Source organism: Lepidochelys olivacea (assembly GCF_965140295.1).
Source record: "Lepidochelys olivacea isolate rLepOli2 genome assembly, chromosome: 1".
NCBI lineage: Eukaryota > Metazoa > Chordata > Testudines > Cheloniidae > Lepidochelys > Lepidochelys olivacea.
Window position 1 is genome coordinate 296,850,359 of NC_140411.1, and position 15,712 is coordinate 296,866,070.

Below are 15,712 nucleotides of genomic sequence, written 5' to 3' on the forward strand. Positions count from 1 at the left end.
ACCTAATCCTTAACCTAAGTAGCAGGATGAATCAACTTCCAAAAAGGCAGAAAGGAAGGGTCCTTGTGTAACTATAGATACAGCTATAAAAGGCTAGAAAAGGCAACTATATTCATAGGGAAGTAATTTTCTTTTCCATAAAGCTATTCTCCAAGAATCTAAAGTCAAGAGATAAAAATGCTAGTGGACTCTACTGGTCTGATTGAAAAAGGCAAATGCAATCCTAGGATGCATGAGGTGAGGTATAAGATAGGGACGTATTAAAGCTGTTGTACAAGGCACTGCTAAGATCTCATTTGGAATACCATGTATAATTCAGGTCACCCATGGTCAAGAAAGATTAATTTAAATTGGAACTGGTGCAGAGAAGAGCTACTAGAATGATCAGGGAAGAGCAGGTTATCTTATAAGAGGAGACTGCAAGGGCTTGACTTGTTTAGTCTAAAAAAAAAAAAGGCTGAGAGGGGATATGATTGCTCTCTATAAACACATTACGGGAGGGTGAAGAGCTGTTTATGCTCAAGGACAATATTGGCACGAGAACAGGTAATATAACCTGGCCATGAACAAATTCAGGTAGGAAATTAGGAGGTTTCTAATCATCAGAGGGGTGAGATTCTGGAACAGCCTCCCAATAGGAGTTGTGGCAGCAAACTATTTAATTAGTTATAAGAGAGAGCTAGACAAATTTATGAGTATAATTGTAGGAGGGGGTTGCTTGTGATAACAGGGGGCAAGGTTCAGCAGCAATAGGGCCCAATTCTAGTTTGCATCATATGTTCCTAAAGCTCATGCTTCAGCTGGCCACCAACAGGGGTAAGGAAGGGATCCCTCCACCCCCCCACTAGTGTATTCTGGAAGGTTTTTTTTAAAAAAAAATCTCCTTCCACTGAAGCATCAGGGATGGCCACAACTGGCGATGGGACATAGGTGGGGTGGACCAGAGCTCTAAGGTAGCACAGAATATTCTCTCTCTCACATTCTTGGCTGGTTAGATCTTGCTCACGTGCTCAGGGTCTAACTGATCACCACATGTGGGATCAGGAAGGAATTTTACCCCAGGTGAGAGTGGCAGTGACCTTGGTTTTATCTTTTGCCTTCTTATGCAGCACATCGGTGGAGGTCACCTGCCAGGCTTATGGTATATTTCATTTAATCATTTCCTTGCCATTGCAGGGGCCCCAAGCACTGGTGGTCTATTCTATTCTCTGCCTGTGGCACATAATAGTCTAATCTCCTGCGGGATGTAATACTTTGATTTCATTTTGACTGTTGAGTTTAGTGTGCAGGTGCTAGTGTCCTGGGATATGCAGGAGGTCAGACTAGATGATCTACTGTTCCCTTCTATCCTTAAACTCTACGACTCTGATTCTCTTCACTGCATTACACATGCTGCTTGTTTTCCAGAAATCATTTAACTTCAGTGTGTGGAGGGGGGCACAGAGAATGTGGCTGTGCCTTCACCGCTAAAAGAGGTGTTTTTTTACAATAAGACAGCTAACTCAAGATAGCTAATGATGCAAAATTCTAGTGCAGGGGTGGCCAAACTGTGGCTCATGAGCCATAAGCGACTCTTTTACAGTTAAAGTGAGGCTTGCAGAGTCCTCCATGTCCCCTCATATTCCACCTACCAGACTGAGGCAGGGTGGGGAGGTGGGGCTAGAGGCGGTTCAGTATCCAGAAGTGTGACTATGCAGAGCCATCTCAAAGAACTCCAATTAAAGTAAGTAACTGGAGTTCTTTGAGATGGCTCTGCAGTCACACTTCTGGGTACTGTGCAGCCTTGTGGTGCCTTACAGTAGAACCTACTCCTAGCAGTTTCCATTAGAGCACTCTCAGGCCCTCAGCCCCTCCCCATAGCATCTCAAGATGTCCCAGGAGCGAGGCTATATAAGGAGCAGAACATCCTCTATCACTTCAGTTAGTCCCATTGCAATGCCAGAGAACAGTAAACAATTAGCACTCTGACAAAAGAGGGGAAGGTAGGTAGGAAGGTGTGACTATGCAGAGCCATCTCAAAGAACTTGGTTACAAGTAAGGGCTTGGCTATGCTTACATTTTAAAGCGTTCTAACTTGCTGGCTCAGGGGTGTGAAAATCACCCCCCTGAACGCAGCAAGTCAGAGCGCTTTAAAGTGCTAGTGTAAAGAGGCTCCGAGCACTGGAAGTTGCGCTCCCAGAGCTCGGAGCTAATCCCCTCGTGGAGATGGATCACCAGGAACGCTGGGAGAACTCTCTCCCAGCGCTCACGCTCGACCACACTCACACTTCAAAGCGGCTGCCGCGGGAGCGCTTTGAAGTTTCCAGTATAGCCATGCCCTAAGTAACCTTTGTTTCTTCTTCGAGTGGCTCTGCATATTCCCACTTATGGACTAAACTGATAAGCAGTGCTGAAATAACCTGGAGGCAGGGACAGAGTCCTAACTGAATAAAGGCTAAAACTCTTCTCTACCAAATCCAGCATCTCTCTTAGAGGTCAAGTCTAAAGCATAATGCTTATGAACAGAACTCCAGATAGCAGCTCAGCTAATCTCCACAGAAGGGACTTTTTTAAGAAAAGCAAAAGAAGCTGCCATGGCTCTAATGATATGTGATCATATTGTCCCACATATTAGAATCTCTGCCAAGGAATAACATTCAACAATACATTGCTTAAGCCATCTAGAAATGGTCTGAAAAGAAAGGCCATATCCCATGTGATTTTCAGCACAAGAAACAAAACAAAAACAATCAGAATGATTTATGAAAACTTTTAGTTATGTCTAACTAATAAGCCAGGACCCTCCTTGCACCTAAAGTAGGCAAAGCCAATTCACCCTTATTAAAATGTGGTCAGGGGAGGGGCAGCAAATTGATGGACTGATTGACATGAAAATCAGAAACCATCTTTGGCAAAAAGCTGGGATCAAGCCAACAAATAACCTTATCTTTACAGAATAGTAAATGGAGAATCAGCCATAAGACCATTTTGTTCACTCATCTTTCTGGCAGATGTTATAGCAACAATTAAAGACATTTTAATAGATAAAATAATGTGAAGAACACTCAGCAAAAGGTTCAAAGGGTGGTTTCATCAGCATGGCTAGAACCAAACTGAAATGTCAAGAAGGGACAGGCTCTCTCAAAGGAGGATACATATTAGATAAGCCCTTCATAAACATCTTAATAATATTATGTACAAACAGTGATCTACCATCAAGTATGAAAGGCAGAAATTGCTGCCAAATGAATCCTTAATGATGAATTACATAACCCTTCAGACTTTAAAAACATCAAATATTACAGAACACAAAGTATGGATATTGAAGCAGGAGAGCTTCCCTTGCCAGTCATTCAAGTCACAAATCTGGGCCACTTTGACTTGTAACATTGTCTGGTTCACTGCTTCCTAGTATTAATCAGCATATTGTGAACAGCCAAGAAACAAGACTACTGAAGATCAGATAGAGTCAAAGTCCAATCACCCATGCCATCAGATGGAGGGACTGTAGGTCCAGATGAAGAATCCTCCCTTCCTACTGAGACACAGATCTGGCGACAGAGGAAGATGCATGAAGACTCCACCGAACAGTTGGAGGAGATTGATATACTATTGCTGGCACAGCAAAGCTGAGACGACGAGAATCATCCTCTTCCTATCCTGATGTATTTTCCTTACCACATGCTGGATCAATGGAACAGGGAAAAAGCAAAACATCTGACAGAGATTGGCTATCCCTGCCAACTCTGGAGCAGAAGAGGTGACACTTCTTTTGAACCTTGTTGCAAACAGGTCCACATCTGTTTGACCCCATCTAGCAAATATGTCACGAACCAACTGCTTCTTCAGAGACCACCCATACATCTGAGGCAGTGTCTGCTGAGATGGTCTGCAGTCACACTGCTCTCTCTTGCCAGATGCAGGGCCAATGGAAACACACTGTGGAGGATGCAACAATCCTATTACCTTATTGCTTCTGCACAAAGAGGAGAAGAGTGAGCTCTCCTCTGCTTGTTGACTAACACATTGCAGAAGTACTGCCCATTACTAATTGAACCACTGTTCCCTGCTCACAAAAAAGGAATGATCTGAGGGCTAGACAAATGGCTCAACTCCAACACATTGATTTGCAGAATCTTCTCCTGATGAGACAATGTCCTCGAACAGCCAGATGATTCAGATATCAGAATGTCTCTGAAGACATTCATATTAATTAATCACCACTCCAAGGAAAGTAAGATGTTTGGAGGTATAATGACCTACAAGTGAAAACTTTCCTGACTTGAAAATAAACGTGAGACATCCAGTGCTGTAGAGGCCTCATTCTCAGATGGGCAAAAGGAGTCACATATGTAGCTGTCACCATGAGACCCAGAAAAAAAGATTATTTTTCTAGATGGATACTCCTGAGCATCGCAAATACACTACCTCAACCTCAGAAACCAGTCCTCTGGTCCAAAGGCCCTCCCTTGCACGAGTATAGAACCTATTAACAGAATTTTCTGAGTCTGGCATAGATTTGATTTTGAGGTATTGATGAGAAGACCCAGGTCCAACAATAGATTGGTTGTAATGGCAATATTGCTTAACAGGTCCTTGTATGCAGTGGCCTTCTATAGGTAATCATTCAAATAAACGTAAGCAAAACTATCTTGCCTTCTCAGATGAGCAGCTACCAGAAAGAGGCATTTTGTAAATACTCAGGGTGCTGCTGAGTGGGCAAATGGCAGCACTTTGTATTGGAAATGGCATCTTGTCACCACACATTCCAGGTTTTTGCTATGAATGAGACTTACTGAAATGTGAAAATATGCATACTTTAAATTGAGAGTCGTGAACAAATCTAAAAGGAAAGGGAAGGGATTATGGAGGCAGAGGTTAACATATGGAACCAAATTTCCAAACGTATTTGGTTCCTTAAATTCAAGACTACACGAACCCCTCCAACCATCTTTCTCCTATACCAGAAAATACTGTGAATAAACCCCCTAACCTCTGAGATGTTCTGGCACCTTTTTGACTGCCTGTCAGAAGCAATTATTTATTTCCAAAAGAAGAATATCCTTGTGAGAATGGTCCCTGAAAAGGGAGAGGTGGGTGTAATTGTTAGGGGGTAGTTTCTCAAATTGTACGTCATAGCCCTTTTCTATCATTTCTATAACCCACTGGTCCAATGTAATTCATCTCCAAGTGCCGATAAAAATGAGCTAGCCTGTCTCTAAACAAAACGGTAGAAAGGTCCTGACTGAATGGTTCTTGACTCTTGAACGTCCCATCAAATCTGCAGTCTGGTGTTTTGTGAGAAGGATAACTCAGAGATGGCGTTTGGATTTAGACTACAACTTAAAATGCCTTCTCTTATGAGGACTGATATGAAGGGGGCTGTGGTAACTTTGGTGCCTTTGAATGACCCCAAAATAAGAGGACTGGGGCCCTTATGTAATGAAAGGAAGGAATTGGAGGTCTCTTGGACCCTGGATCTCAAGAACATCCTGATCCTGAGAGTCTGGCCTCAATGGCCTCCTTAAGTGGCAGGACCTGTAGAGAAATCTGCCTATCCTTGCAGGCCCTGGGTATAAAGGTCCAACAGATGGAACATGCAAAAGGAAAGTTGCCTTCTCCCAGGCACCTGATGCACATGGTCATTTGACGCCGGGAAGACATCTGGGTATGATGCACATCATTTAAAACCTGACTTCTTCTTCAGTTCCGCTATAACCCTGACTTACAAAAAAAACAAACAAACTAACTACACTAAGCTAACTAACTAACCCCAACAAACAAACAAACAAACATCAAGGAGAAAAGACTCTGGATCCGAAGATACCGAAGTGGTTCACTTCTGTCCGTGAAAGCGGTTGGAAGGAACTGGGGTGGTAAAGGGTGCTCAGTCCCTTATATATCTTTGTCTCAGGACTTCGGGAGATGCCAAGAGGAGGGGTTGGGGGTATGAGAATGCTCTAACAGACACTGCTGGGAGCAAGGTTCTACCATAAGGCACCACAAGATGACACAGTACCCATAAGTGTAAAGATGCAGAGCCACTCAAAGTAGTAGTATCGGTTACATCTTCCAAATGTACTTCAGAGGACCTTTTGAAACTGCAGGACCACACCCGAAAACTCATACTAAAAACCAAATACACCGAGAAAGATCTATGCTATAAAATAAATAAATCACAGATAACTTAACACTAAATATATAGACAGACCATTTTTCAGAAAATGTAGCAAAATATATTTTAACAAAGTAGACACTAAAGGTCAATTTTAACAGTGAAAAGCTACCAGAATGAAGAAGATATTTGAGAAACAAATTCGTAGATGTATGGCTCCTGAAAACTCCATTGTAAAAAAAGGAACAAAGGATTACTCATCAATGCATACTGTACTCATAGTATATGCAACCCAGGCTGAATAGCAGAGCTTTTTTAAAAAATAAAGTATTTGGTAATCAAGTAATTAATAAGGATCCTGGATGCCATTCAAGATCATATCATCAGAGGAGCATGGCTCCATAGATACATTTATTGTTACAAAAAAAAGAGAAGACATTTCTAAGATAGTCTGAATTCATCTTTATATAATAGTCCATAATATTATCTTACATTTATATAGTATCTGTCATTCTAAAGGATCTCAAAGGCCTTCACAAGCTTTTTAAGTACAAGAATTATATCACCTACCAATGAAACACAGTCACCTCTGAGGTGGAAACATGGCAGTTATTTAACTGCACATAAGAACAAAGTACTATTCAGAGGACGGATCCAAAACCCATTTGATGTCTTTCCATTTATTTCAATGGATTTTTATGAGATCTTAGAGAAGAAAATTAAGAATACCACATCAAAGAAGAGCTCTATGTAAGTTCAAAAGCTTGTCTCTTCCGCCAACAGAAGTTGATCCAATAAAAGATATTATCTCACCCACCTTGTCTTGCTAATATCAAACTGAAGTCACCACAGAAATTTTTCGTAGATAGACAGTAACTAGCTTTCAGTATTCCTCCATATCAAATTCATATGCCTCATCTTCACCTTCAGAGTCATCCCAATTCCACATGCTAATGTCTCACCCCTAGTTGCATACTACTGCCCTGAGCGTACCCTACATTCTGACAAATCAGTTCAGCTCCCTTTGTCTCCTCCTAAGTGTGCTCTCACATCTTCGCTCATGACACTGCCAGTTCCTTCAAACCCGTGTTACGCAACCTCTCTTCTTTCCTTCCAAATCACCATTACATTTTGCTATTATCTTTCAATCATCAGCTTTCACCCCATATTTACTCTAGACATTGACCCTAAATCTGATATATTATTTTAAAAAGAACTGTCAAGAAGCATGTGTAGCAATTTGCTTATGCTCTTACACTTCTGTAATGCTCATCCAAGCATGCCCTTCTTCCTCACTCTTGTTTTATTTTTTTAAAAACAATTCCTAGCTGTGTTGTCTATTTTAGAGTGTAAGCAACTTGAGTCAGAGATTTGTCTCATTTAATTGCTTCCGAATCCCCAAAGCACTCAATTAAAACAGGAGTTTGGCTAGGGCATAAAAGGTGCACACCCCTTGCAAAACTGGAAATATGAGAAAGGAACACATTTAATGTTTCAAAGCTGGCTGAATAAAAAGAAAAGAGTAACTGTTCCTATATTTGTAATGCAGAACTTCAAAATTAGGGAATACAGTTATTGTGACTTACATAATTACATACAAATATTTTAGTCTTCACTGAAGTAACTTTAGATAAAAAGCAATTCACAATGTATACATTAGCTGCTTTGAAAAATGGTATTGAGAAGTTGCAAATCTGCACTCCCTCCACCTCAACTCCAACTTCTTTTGAAATTTTAATATTTTTTTCTCTCATCAGATGACTGATACAGTGTAGACACACTTCAGGAAAGAGAACAGATAATAATTTCAGGGATCATATTCCAAATAAGAGCCTCTGCAATATGTTAGCGTAAACTGTTGTTAAATAAAAGAGCTATTTACTTTTTACAAGATTGCCACAGACACATGAAGTTCTGTCCAGGTTTTTTCACTTGCTCGCCATGTTGACTTGGTATTGGATATGAAGAAGGCTGCAAACTGATCTGCTGGCCCTGTACTTGCACTGTTGGTACTGGTGTCACAGGTGTACTCTGTAGAAAAGTTTCAAACACAAAGGGTTAAAACAACATACTAGAAGATAAAAACACACACTTTCCAGTTTATTCTATTGCTTTTTATACTACACTGTATTAACAATGAAGTTTTAGATTTTAACCCAATGAACTTTGAGTAAGTGGTAACATATGTAGTAGTGAAACTAGAGGAAAATATTATTTGATAACCCTTGAATTATGTTTTGTACAGATTCTTCTGATATCTTAAATTGCTGTAATTTATGCACAAATTCAAATACTGAATTATGAATCAGAGGAACACAATAGTTGGTTACTTCTGCAGCATCTACATAGGCAGCTTTTTAAAAAGTAAATTTTTTTACCTTTAGCAATAAACAAAACATGCACATTAGCAATAGCTATACAGGAGTGGTAACTTTATAGTGAAGAGTCATATTATTAATTATTCGAGAGTGTAGTTTAAAGTATGAGTTACACAATTTTTGGAGACCTGAACATACTTTAGACAAGGGGTAGGTAACCTATGGCACGGGTGCCGAAGGCGGCACACAAGCTGATTTTCAGTGGCACTCACATTGCCTGGGTCCCGGCCACCGGTCCGGGGGGCTCTGCATTTTAATTTAATTTTAAATGAAGTTTCTTAAACATTTTAAAAACCTTATTTACTTTACATACAACAATAGTTTAGTTATATATTATAGATTTATAGAAAGAGACCTTCTAAAAACATTAAAATGTATTACTGGCACGCGAAACCTTAAATTAGAGTGAATAAATGAAGACTCGGCACACCACTTCTGAAAGGCTGCCGACCCCTGCTTTAGACCTTTTCTGTTCTGCTTACAAGGAATATTGTTCACTAACCCAATATACCTAGAACACCTAAACTGAACCCTTTCACAGAAGATTCAATGCACTATCTTTACAAGTCAGTAACTAGGTAGGTAAAAATGAGGTATCAAAAGTTACTACCACTTTTGAAAAATCTCACCCCGACACTCTCTCTCAAATGTAAAATTCACCCAGTGTGATTTTGTTAGTGCATGGAGGACGAAAGGACTTTCTCATGGACTCCACACGAGCAAAGATTCTTTGAGTTCCTGTAAAAAAGTTAGCTTACGTACCGTTATAGAGAATACTAGAAGCCTAGCATTCCTAACCAACCATATAACATAACAATGTGCTTTAAGAGAAAGTAAAACCATTTCAGTACGGAAACCCACCCTCCACCCCCCAGTGTTTCAAGGGACTGTTTTTAAAAATGAGTAAAAATGATCTTTTTTCCCTTTACAGGTCATTTTTAAAACTCGGTATGTGCCTTTTTTGTTCTTTATGATATATAAAGAAAGGCTGAATTGTGCATTCCCCTACCCTCAAAAAGGAGTATGTTTTCTGAACAACAGAAATTCAACAATTTATTTGTTTAATTTAATGCTAAAAGAGCTCATGATGACCTTCAATGAGAACTCCTCAAAAAATAAAAACTTGACACTCCTAATTTTCCTAAGGTTAAAAACCAAAAACAGCAGTGTGTGTAAAAGAACCAAATAAACCCACCTTTCAGACTTCCCTTTATATACAGAATCACAGAAATAGAGGTCCCTTCCAGTCCTAATGAAGTGATCAATTCCAGCCTCCTGTGCTGTGGCAGGCCCACCTAAACTAGACCATCCCTGACAGGTGTTTGCTCAACCTGTTTTTAAAACCCTTCAATAATGGGATTCCACAACCTCCCTTGGAAACCTATTTCCAGAGCTTAACTACCTGTATAGTTAGAAAGTTTTCCCCACTATCAACCTAAATCTTCTGTGGAGCATATTAAGCCTATTACTTATTGTCAAACCTTCAATGGACCTGGAGAACAATTGATCACATCCTCTTTGTAACAGCCCTTAACATATTTGAAAACTGTTACTCCTCTCAGTCTTCCTTTCTCAAGACTAAACACGCTCAGTTTTTTTAACCTTTCGCCAAAGGTCAGATTTTCTACACCATTCATCATTTTTGTTGCTTTCCTCTGGACTCTCTCCAATTTGTCCACATCCTTCCTAAAGTGTGATGCCCAAAATTGGACAGAGTACTCCAGGTGAGGCCTGTTAAATTCTGAGCAGAGCAGGACATTTACCACACACAACACTCTTGTTTATACACTCAATAATGATATTAGCCTTTTTTGCAGCTGCATCACATTGCTGAGTCATATTCATAACCCCCAGATCCTTTTCAGCAATACCACCATCGAGCCATTTATTCCCAATTTTGTAGTTGTGCATTAGATTTTTCACAAGTGAAGTATTCTGCATTGTATTTATTAAATTTCATCTTGTTGATTTCAGACCAATTCTCCAATTTGTCAAAGTAATTTTGAATTCTAATCCTGTCCTCCAAAGTGCTTGCAACCCCTCCCAACTTAGTGTCATCTACAACATTTACAAACACACTCTCCACTCCATTAGACAAGTCATTAATGCAAATATTGAACAATACCAGACTCAGGACTGATCTCTGTGGGATCCCACTTTTGACAGCAAACTACTGATAACTACTCCAGGTAGTCTTTCAACCACTTGCGGGCTCACCTTATAGTCATTTCATTTAACCAACATTTGCTTAGTTTGCTTATGAGAATGTCATGTGGGACTGTGTCAAAAGCCTTACTAAAATCAAGATATATCACATCTTCTGTTTCCCCACATCCACTAGGCCAGTAATCCAGTCAAAGAAGGAAATTAGGTTGGTTTGGCATGATCTGTCCTTGCAAAATCCATGCTGGCTACTCTTTATAACTCTATTATCCTTCAGGTGCTTACAAACTGATTGTTTAATAATTTGTTCCAGTATTTTTCTAGGTATCAGTGTTAGGCTGGCTGGTCTATAATACTCCAGATCCTGTGTATTCCCCCTTTATAAAGATAGGTACTGTGTTTTTCTTCTCTAGTCTTTTGGGATCTCACCTGTCCTCCAGGAGTTCTCAAAGATAATTGCTAATGGTTCAAGATTGCTTCTCCTAATTCCTTAAATACTCAAGGATGAATTTCACCAAGCCCTGACAATCTGAATAAATCTAACTTATCTAAATATTCTTTAGCCTGTTCTTTTCCTATTTTGGCTTGCATTCCTTCTGCTTTGTTGTTAATATTACTCGTGTTCAGTATCTGGACACCATTAACCTTTCAGAGAATACTGAAGCAAAATAGGCTTAAATACATCAGCTTTCTTGATGCCATCAGCTCTCCTACCCCACTCAGTTGAGAGCATACACTTTCCTTCATCTTTCTCTTACTCCTAATGTATTTAAAGAACCTCTTCTGATTGCCTTTTATGTCCCTTACTAGTTCTAACTCATTTTGTGCTTTAGACTTTCTGATTTTGTTAGTACATGTCTGCACTATTCTTTTGTACTCCTCTTTAGCAATGTGTACATCATGAGGGAGAAAAAGGACAAGGCTCATTTTTTTCTTTTCATTTTCAAGTCACCTTCAAAAATTATGTACAATACTTTGCTTAAGTCTTTTCAACATCATTTCTCAGTATTTCTAGATTAGTGTTATGGGAACTGAAATCAACAAACTATTTAACATGTTTCATTTGTAAACTATACTTATATGGTTTTCTCTGCTGTTGCTTGCAGGTACCATATAGAGTACTCATCAGTTAGTTACTCAGGAAATACCAATTCTGGCAAACCACAGGTAAGCACTACTGGAATTGCCAAAACAATAAAACAAAAATAAATTTGCAAACCATGAAAGACAGGAAGGGGACAGACTACAAAAAAACATTATGAAATGTATGTAGCGCCTATGGTCCATGAGTTAAAAAAATATGTCTGCTGCTGACTGAAGACGAGGCATTGATGTCCAACTATTCATAAATAAGAATAACTTTGAGATTATATAACAATTTTCATCTTAGAATCACAAAGCTATTTTACAAGTACTAAACAATGAATCCTCACAAAACACCTTATGTTGTAGGCAAATTCAAGTGGACACTATATGAATGACATTAAACAACATTAAAAGAGAATTAAGATTGCAAAATCAAACACTCAAAAGTTAGATTGCCCATGCAACCTTAATTTGCCCCCCTTGTGCATATGGATTATGATACAGTCTTTAATTACACAATTACATTTTTCCACAGGACCCCTGCTTCATTCAATATACAGAACAGGCTGTGCTTCCAGAATAAGTCAGGGTTCTGTAATGAAGGACACTTGTCTGTAAACCCCCACCTTGTTTGTTGCTAGACTTCGCACCCTTAATATTCTTTTAACATCTTTTTAACTGTAATTTCCTAAATTTAAAAAAACTGAAAAACAGAAATTTAATCCTGCGGAACCATATTAAATCCCCAAATAGGTCACCAGTAGGGTTGGGATCTTTAGATACGCAATACAGATCTCTACCACTTGAGTTCATGGAGTATCTGGTAGCAGTAGAAGGCTATCTTCTATGTGGACCTAACACTAGATGGAGATAAACCAGAGGTGGGCAAACTACATCCTGCAGGCCTCATTCGGCCTGTGTGACTGCCCTGCCCAGGCCCTAAGCTCCTGGCTCAGGAGGCTAGCCCCCGGCCCCTCCCTTGCTGTTCCCTCCTCCCCCGCAGCCATGCCGCCACACGGCGTAATGCTCTGGGCGGCGGAGCTTCAGAGCCCGGCCTGACCCGGTGCTCTGTGTTGTGCAGCACGGCTGCCTGTCCTGGAGCAGCCGCGCCCCCAGCCACCGGTGCTCCAGGCAGCGCAGTAAGGGGGCAGGGAGCAGGGGCGGAGCTGGATAGAGGGCAGGGGACTTCAAAGAGTGGTCAGGGGCATGGATGGGGGCAGGGTGCTCAGAGGGCGGGGAACGGGGGTTGAATGGGGGTGGGGTCCCAGGAAGGCAGTCAGGAAGGAGGGGGGGGGTTGAATGGGGTGGTGGGAGGCAGTTAGGGGCAGGGGCAGTTAGGGGCGAGGGGTCTGGGGGCGGTCAGGGAGAAGAGGTGGTTGGATGGGGCAGGGGTCCTGGGGGGGCAGTCAGGAAGGGGGGGAGGTTGGATAGGGCAGTGGGGGGCAGTTAGGGGCGGGGGGTCTAGGGGCTGTCAGGGGACTCAGAGCGTGGGGAGTGGGGGTGCATGGGGCAGGGGTTTCCGGAGGACCGTCAGGGAACAGGGTGGGTTGCATGGGGCAGGAGTCCCGGGGGGATTGTCAGGGGGTGAGAAGTGGGGGGGTCAGATGGGGGCGGGGGCCAGCCGTGCCTGGCTGCTTGGGGAGGCACAGCCTCCCCTAACTGGCCAGCCATACAATTTCAGAAACCTGATGCGCCCTCAGGCCAAAAAGTTTGCCTGCCCCTGAGATAGACACACATACTTTGGCAGTGGGTTTTCACAGCTATTTGCTAGATCATCAGGAATGTAGAGACTCCAGAATTCTGGGTTCAATTCCAGGTTGTATAGAGGAGTGTTCTCTAATGGTTACAGACCCTTCTGCTCCTAGCACCCTTCCCCCCCACCAACAGCTGCTAACCCACTGGCTCCTGATCATCTTCCTTCCCCTCCCCCATCCCTGCCTGGCTCCTGACTCCATTCCTATCCTCCCCACTCTGTGGCTCCTGCCCTCCCACACTCTTCTCCTATCCTCGCTCCTTCCCTTCTTCCCACCCACTCTGTTTCTGCTCTGTCGTCTGCCCCCATCTTCTCCCTCCTGTTCTTAACACACACCTCCCACCGATTCCTATCCTCCCTCTGAATTCCTGTTGCTGTCCCCCTGCCCTGCATCTCTTCCCCTTTCCCCCACACTGCTCCTCATGCCTCTGCATTTCTTTAGGCAACTTCCTCCTTCTCCTCCATGCTGCCTGGCTACCACCAGGGGAGCACTAAGAGCACTGGAAAGAGTCTCCCCACTCTCAGTTCCTATGCCTGGTGACACAGCAGCTCCTACAGCCCAGGGACGGATCATGCTCAGTTCCTCTGTAGAGATAGCATATGTGAGAGTCTGGTCAGCACAAAGGAGCAGCGAAGAGATGGAGCTGGAAATGGAGATGGAATCATTGGAAAATGTAGCTGCCAAATTCTAACAGAAATCTACTGAGCATGTGGGAACCGAGATTTTTGAGCAAACTATAATTTGGCCAAATGTTGGCAGTTTCATGGGGACGACAAAAGGCAGAATAATCAATCTCTCCTGCAAAATTTCATAGAGTCATAGAATATCAGGATTAGAAGGGACCTCAGCAGGTCATCTAGTCCAACCCCCTGCTCAAAGCAGGACCAATCCCCAATTTTTGCCCCAGATCCCTAAATGGCCCCCTCAAGGATTGAACTCACAACCCTCGGTTTAGCAGGCCAATGCTCAAACCACTGAGCTATTCCTCCCCCCGCTCAAGTCCCTGCTCCAAAGCATGAAAGCATTAGAGCTCTCAACAAACAGGTTTAACAATTTTTAAACATAATTATATTCCCCCCTTCATTTCATTATAAGAAATGGCTGAAGCGATCTACCAGAAATTTTTTAAAAATCTGTCTGAAACAAATACCTCACATGGAAAATTTCAGCCCAAACTTCTGAAGTTTGGCAAAGTTATAAGCAAATGAAAACATCATCCTATAATGGAAAGTGTTGGGCAACTGTAACTATAGACTTCACTACCTATTCAGTCTGTAATAAAGAACACAACAGTGGCATGCCCAAATTCTCGAGATCATTTCTTGTAGGAGGCACTACTTCCAAAATGCCAGCAGAAGCAGTACGTCTACACTGCAAAGTAAAGGTGTGACTGTAGCATGCGTAGGCATATCCATGTTAGTTTTAATCTAACGGGGTGCAGGCTCCGGGAGGGAGTTTGGGTGTGGGAGGGGACTCTGGGCAGGCATTGGGGTGTGGGGGGGGGGGTGAGGGCTCCAGCTTGGGGTGTGGGCTCTGGGGTGGGGCCAGGGATGAGGAGTTTGGGGTGCAGGAGGGGCTCAGGACTGGGGTAGGGGATTGGGGTAAGGGCGGGGTGCAGGCTCCAGGAGGGAGTTTGGGTGCGGGAGGGGGCTCAGGGCTGGAGCAGGGGATTGGGATGGGCAGGAGGGAGTTCGGGGTCCTGGCTCCCAGGAAGCAGCCGCCAGGTCCCTGCAGCCCCATGGTGAATAGGCAGCCAGGGAGGCTCCGTGCGCTGCCTTTGCACCCACAGACATCATCCCTGCAGCTCCCATTGGTCACGGTTCCCAGCCAATGGGAGCTGCGGAGCTGGCACTCGGGCAGGGACAGTGCACGGAGCTTTCCTGGCCGCCCATGCGCCTGGGAGCCGCAAGAACCTGGCAGCTGCTTCGGGGAGCTGCATGGAGCCAGGGCATGTAGGGAGTCTGCCTTCATCCCGGGCTTCCTCTGAGCTGCCAACCAGACTTTTAACGACCCAGTCGGCAGTGCCAACCAGAGGCATCAGGGTCCCTTTTCAACCAGGAGTCAGGTTGAAAACTGGATGCCTGGCAACCCTAACTGAAACACAGATCAAGATGTGCCCTTGAAAATAAATTAACTTCCACCCAAGCTAAACTACAACAACTGCCCTGACTTGGGTCCTGATTCTGCATGCATTTAAGCAGGTGCTTAAATGAGTAGTTCCACTGAAGTTAGTGGTA

The 15,712-nt window shown here is 42.7% G+C and overlaps 1 protein-coding gene across 2 annotated transcripts in view; it reads right to left on the reverse strand.

The window, feature by feature from the left end:
- The window catches only part of ARID2 (AT-rich interaction domain 2), a 166,583-nt gene that overhangs the window by 31,378 nt on the left and 119,493 nt on the right, over window positions 1-15,712 (reverse strand). For both annotated transcript variants that reach the window (XM_084649826.1, XM_084649825.1), the window contains exon 16: window positions 7,977-8,125. In XM_084649826.1, the coding sequence (XP_084505952.1) occupies window positions 7,977-8,125 (149 nt within the window). The remainder of the gene's footprint in view (window positions 1-7,976; window positions 8,126-15,712) is intronic.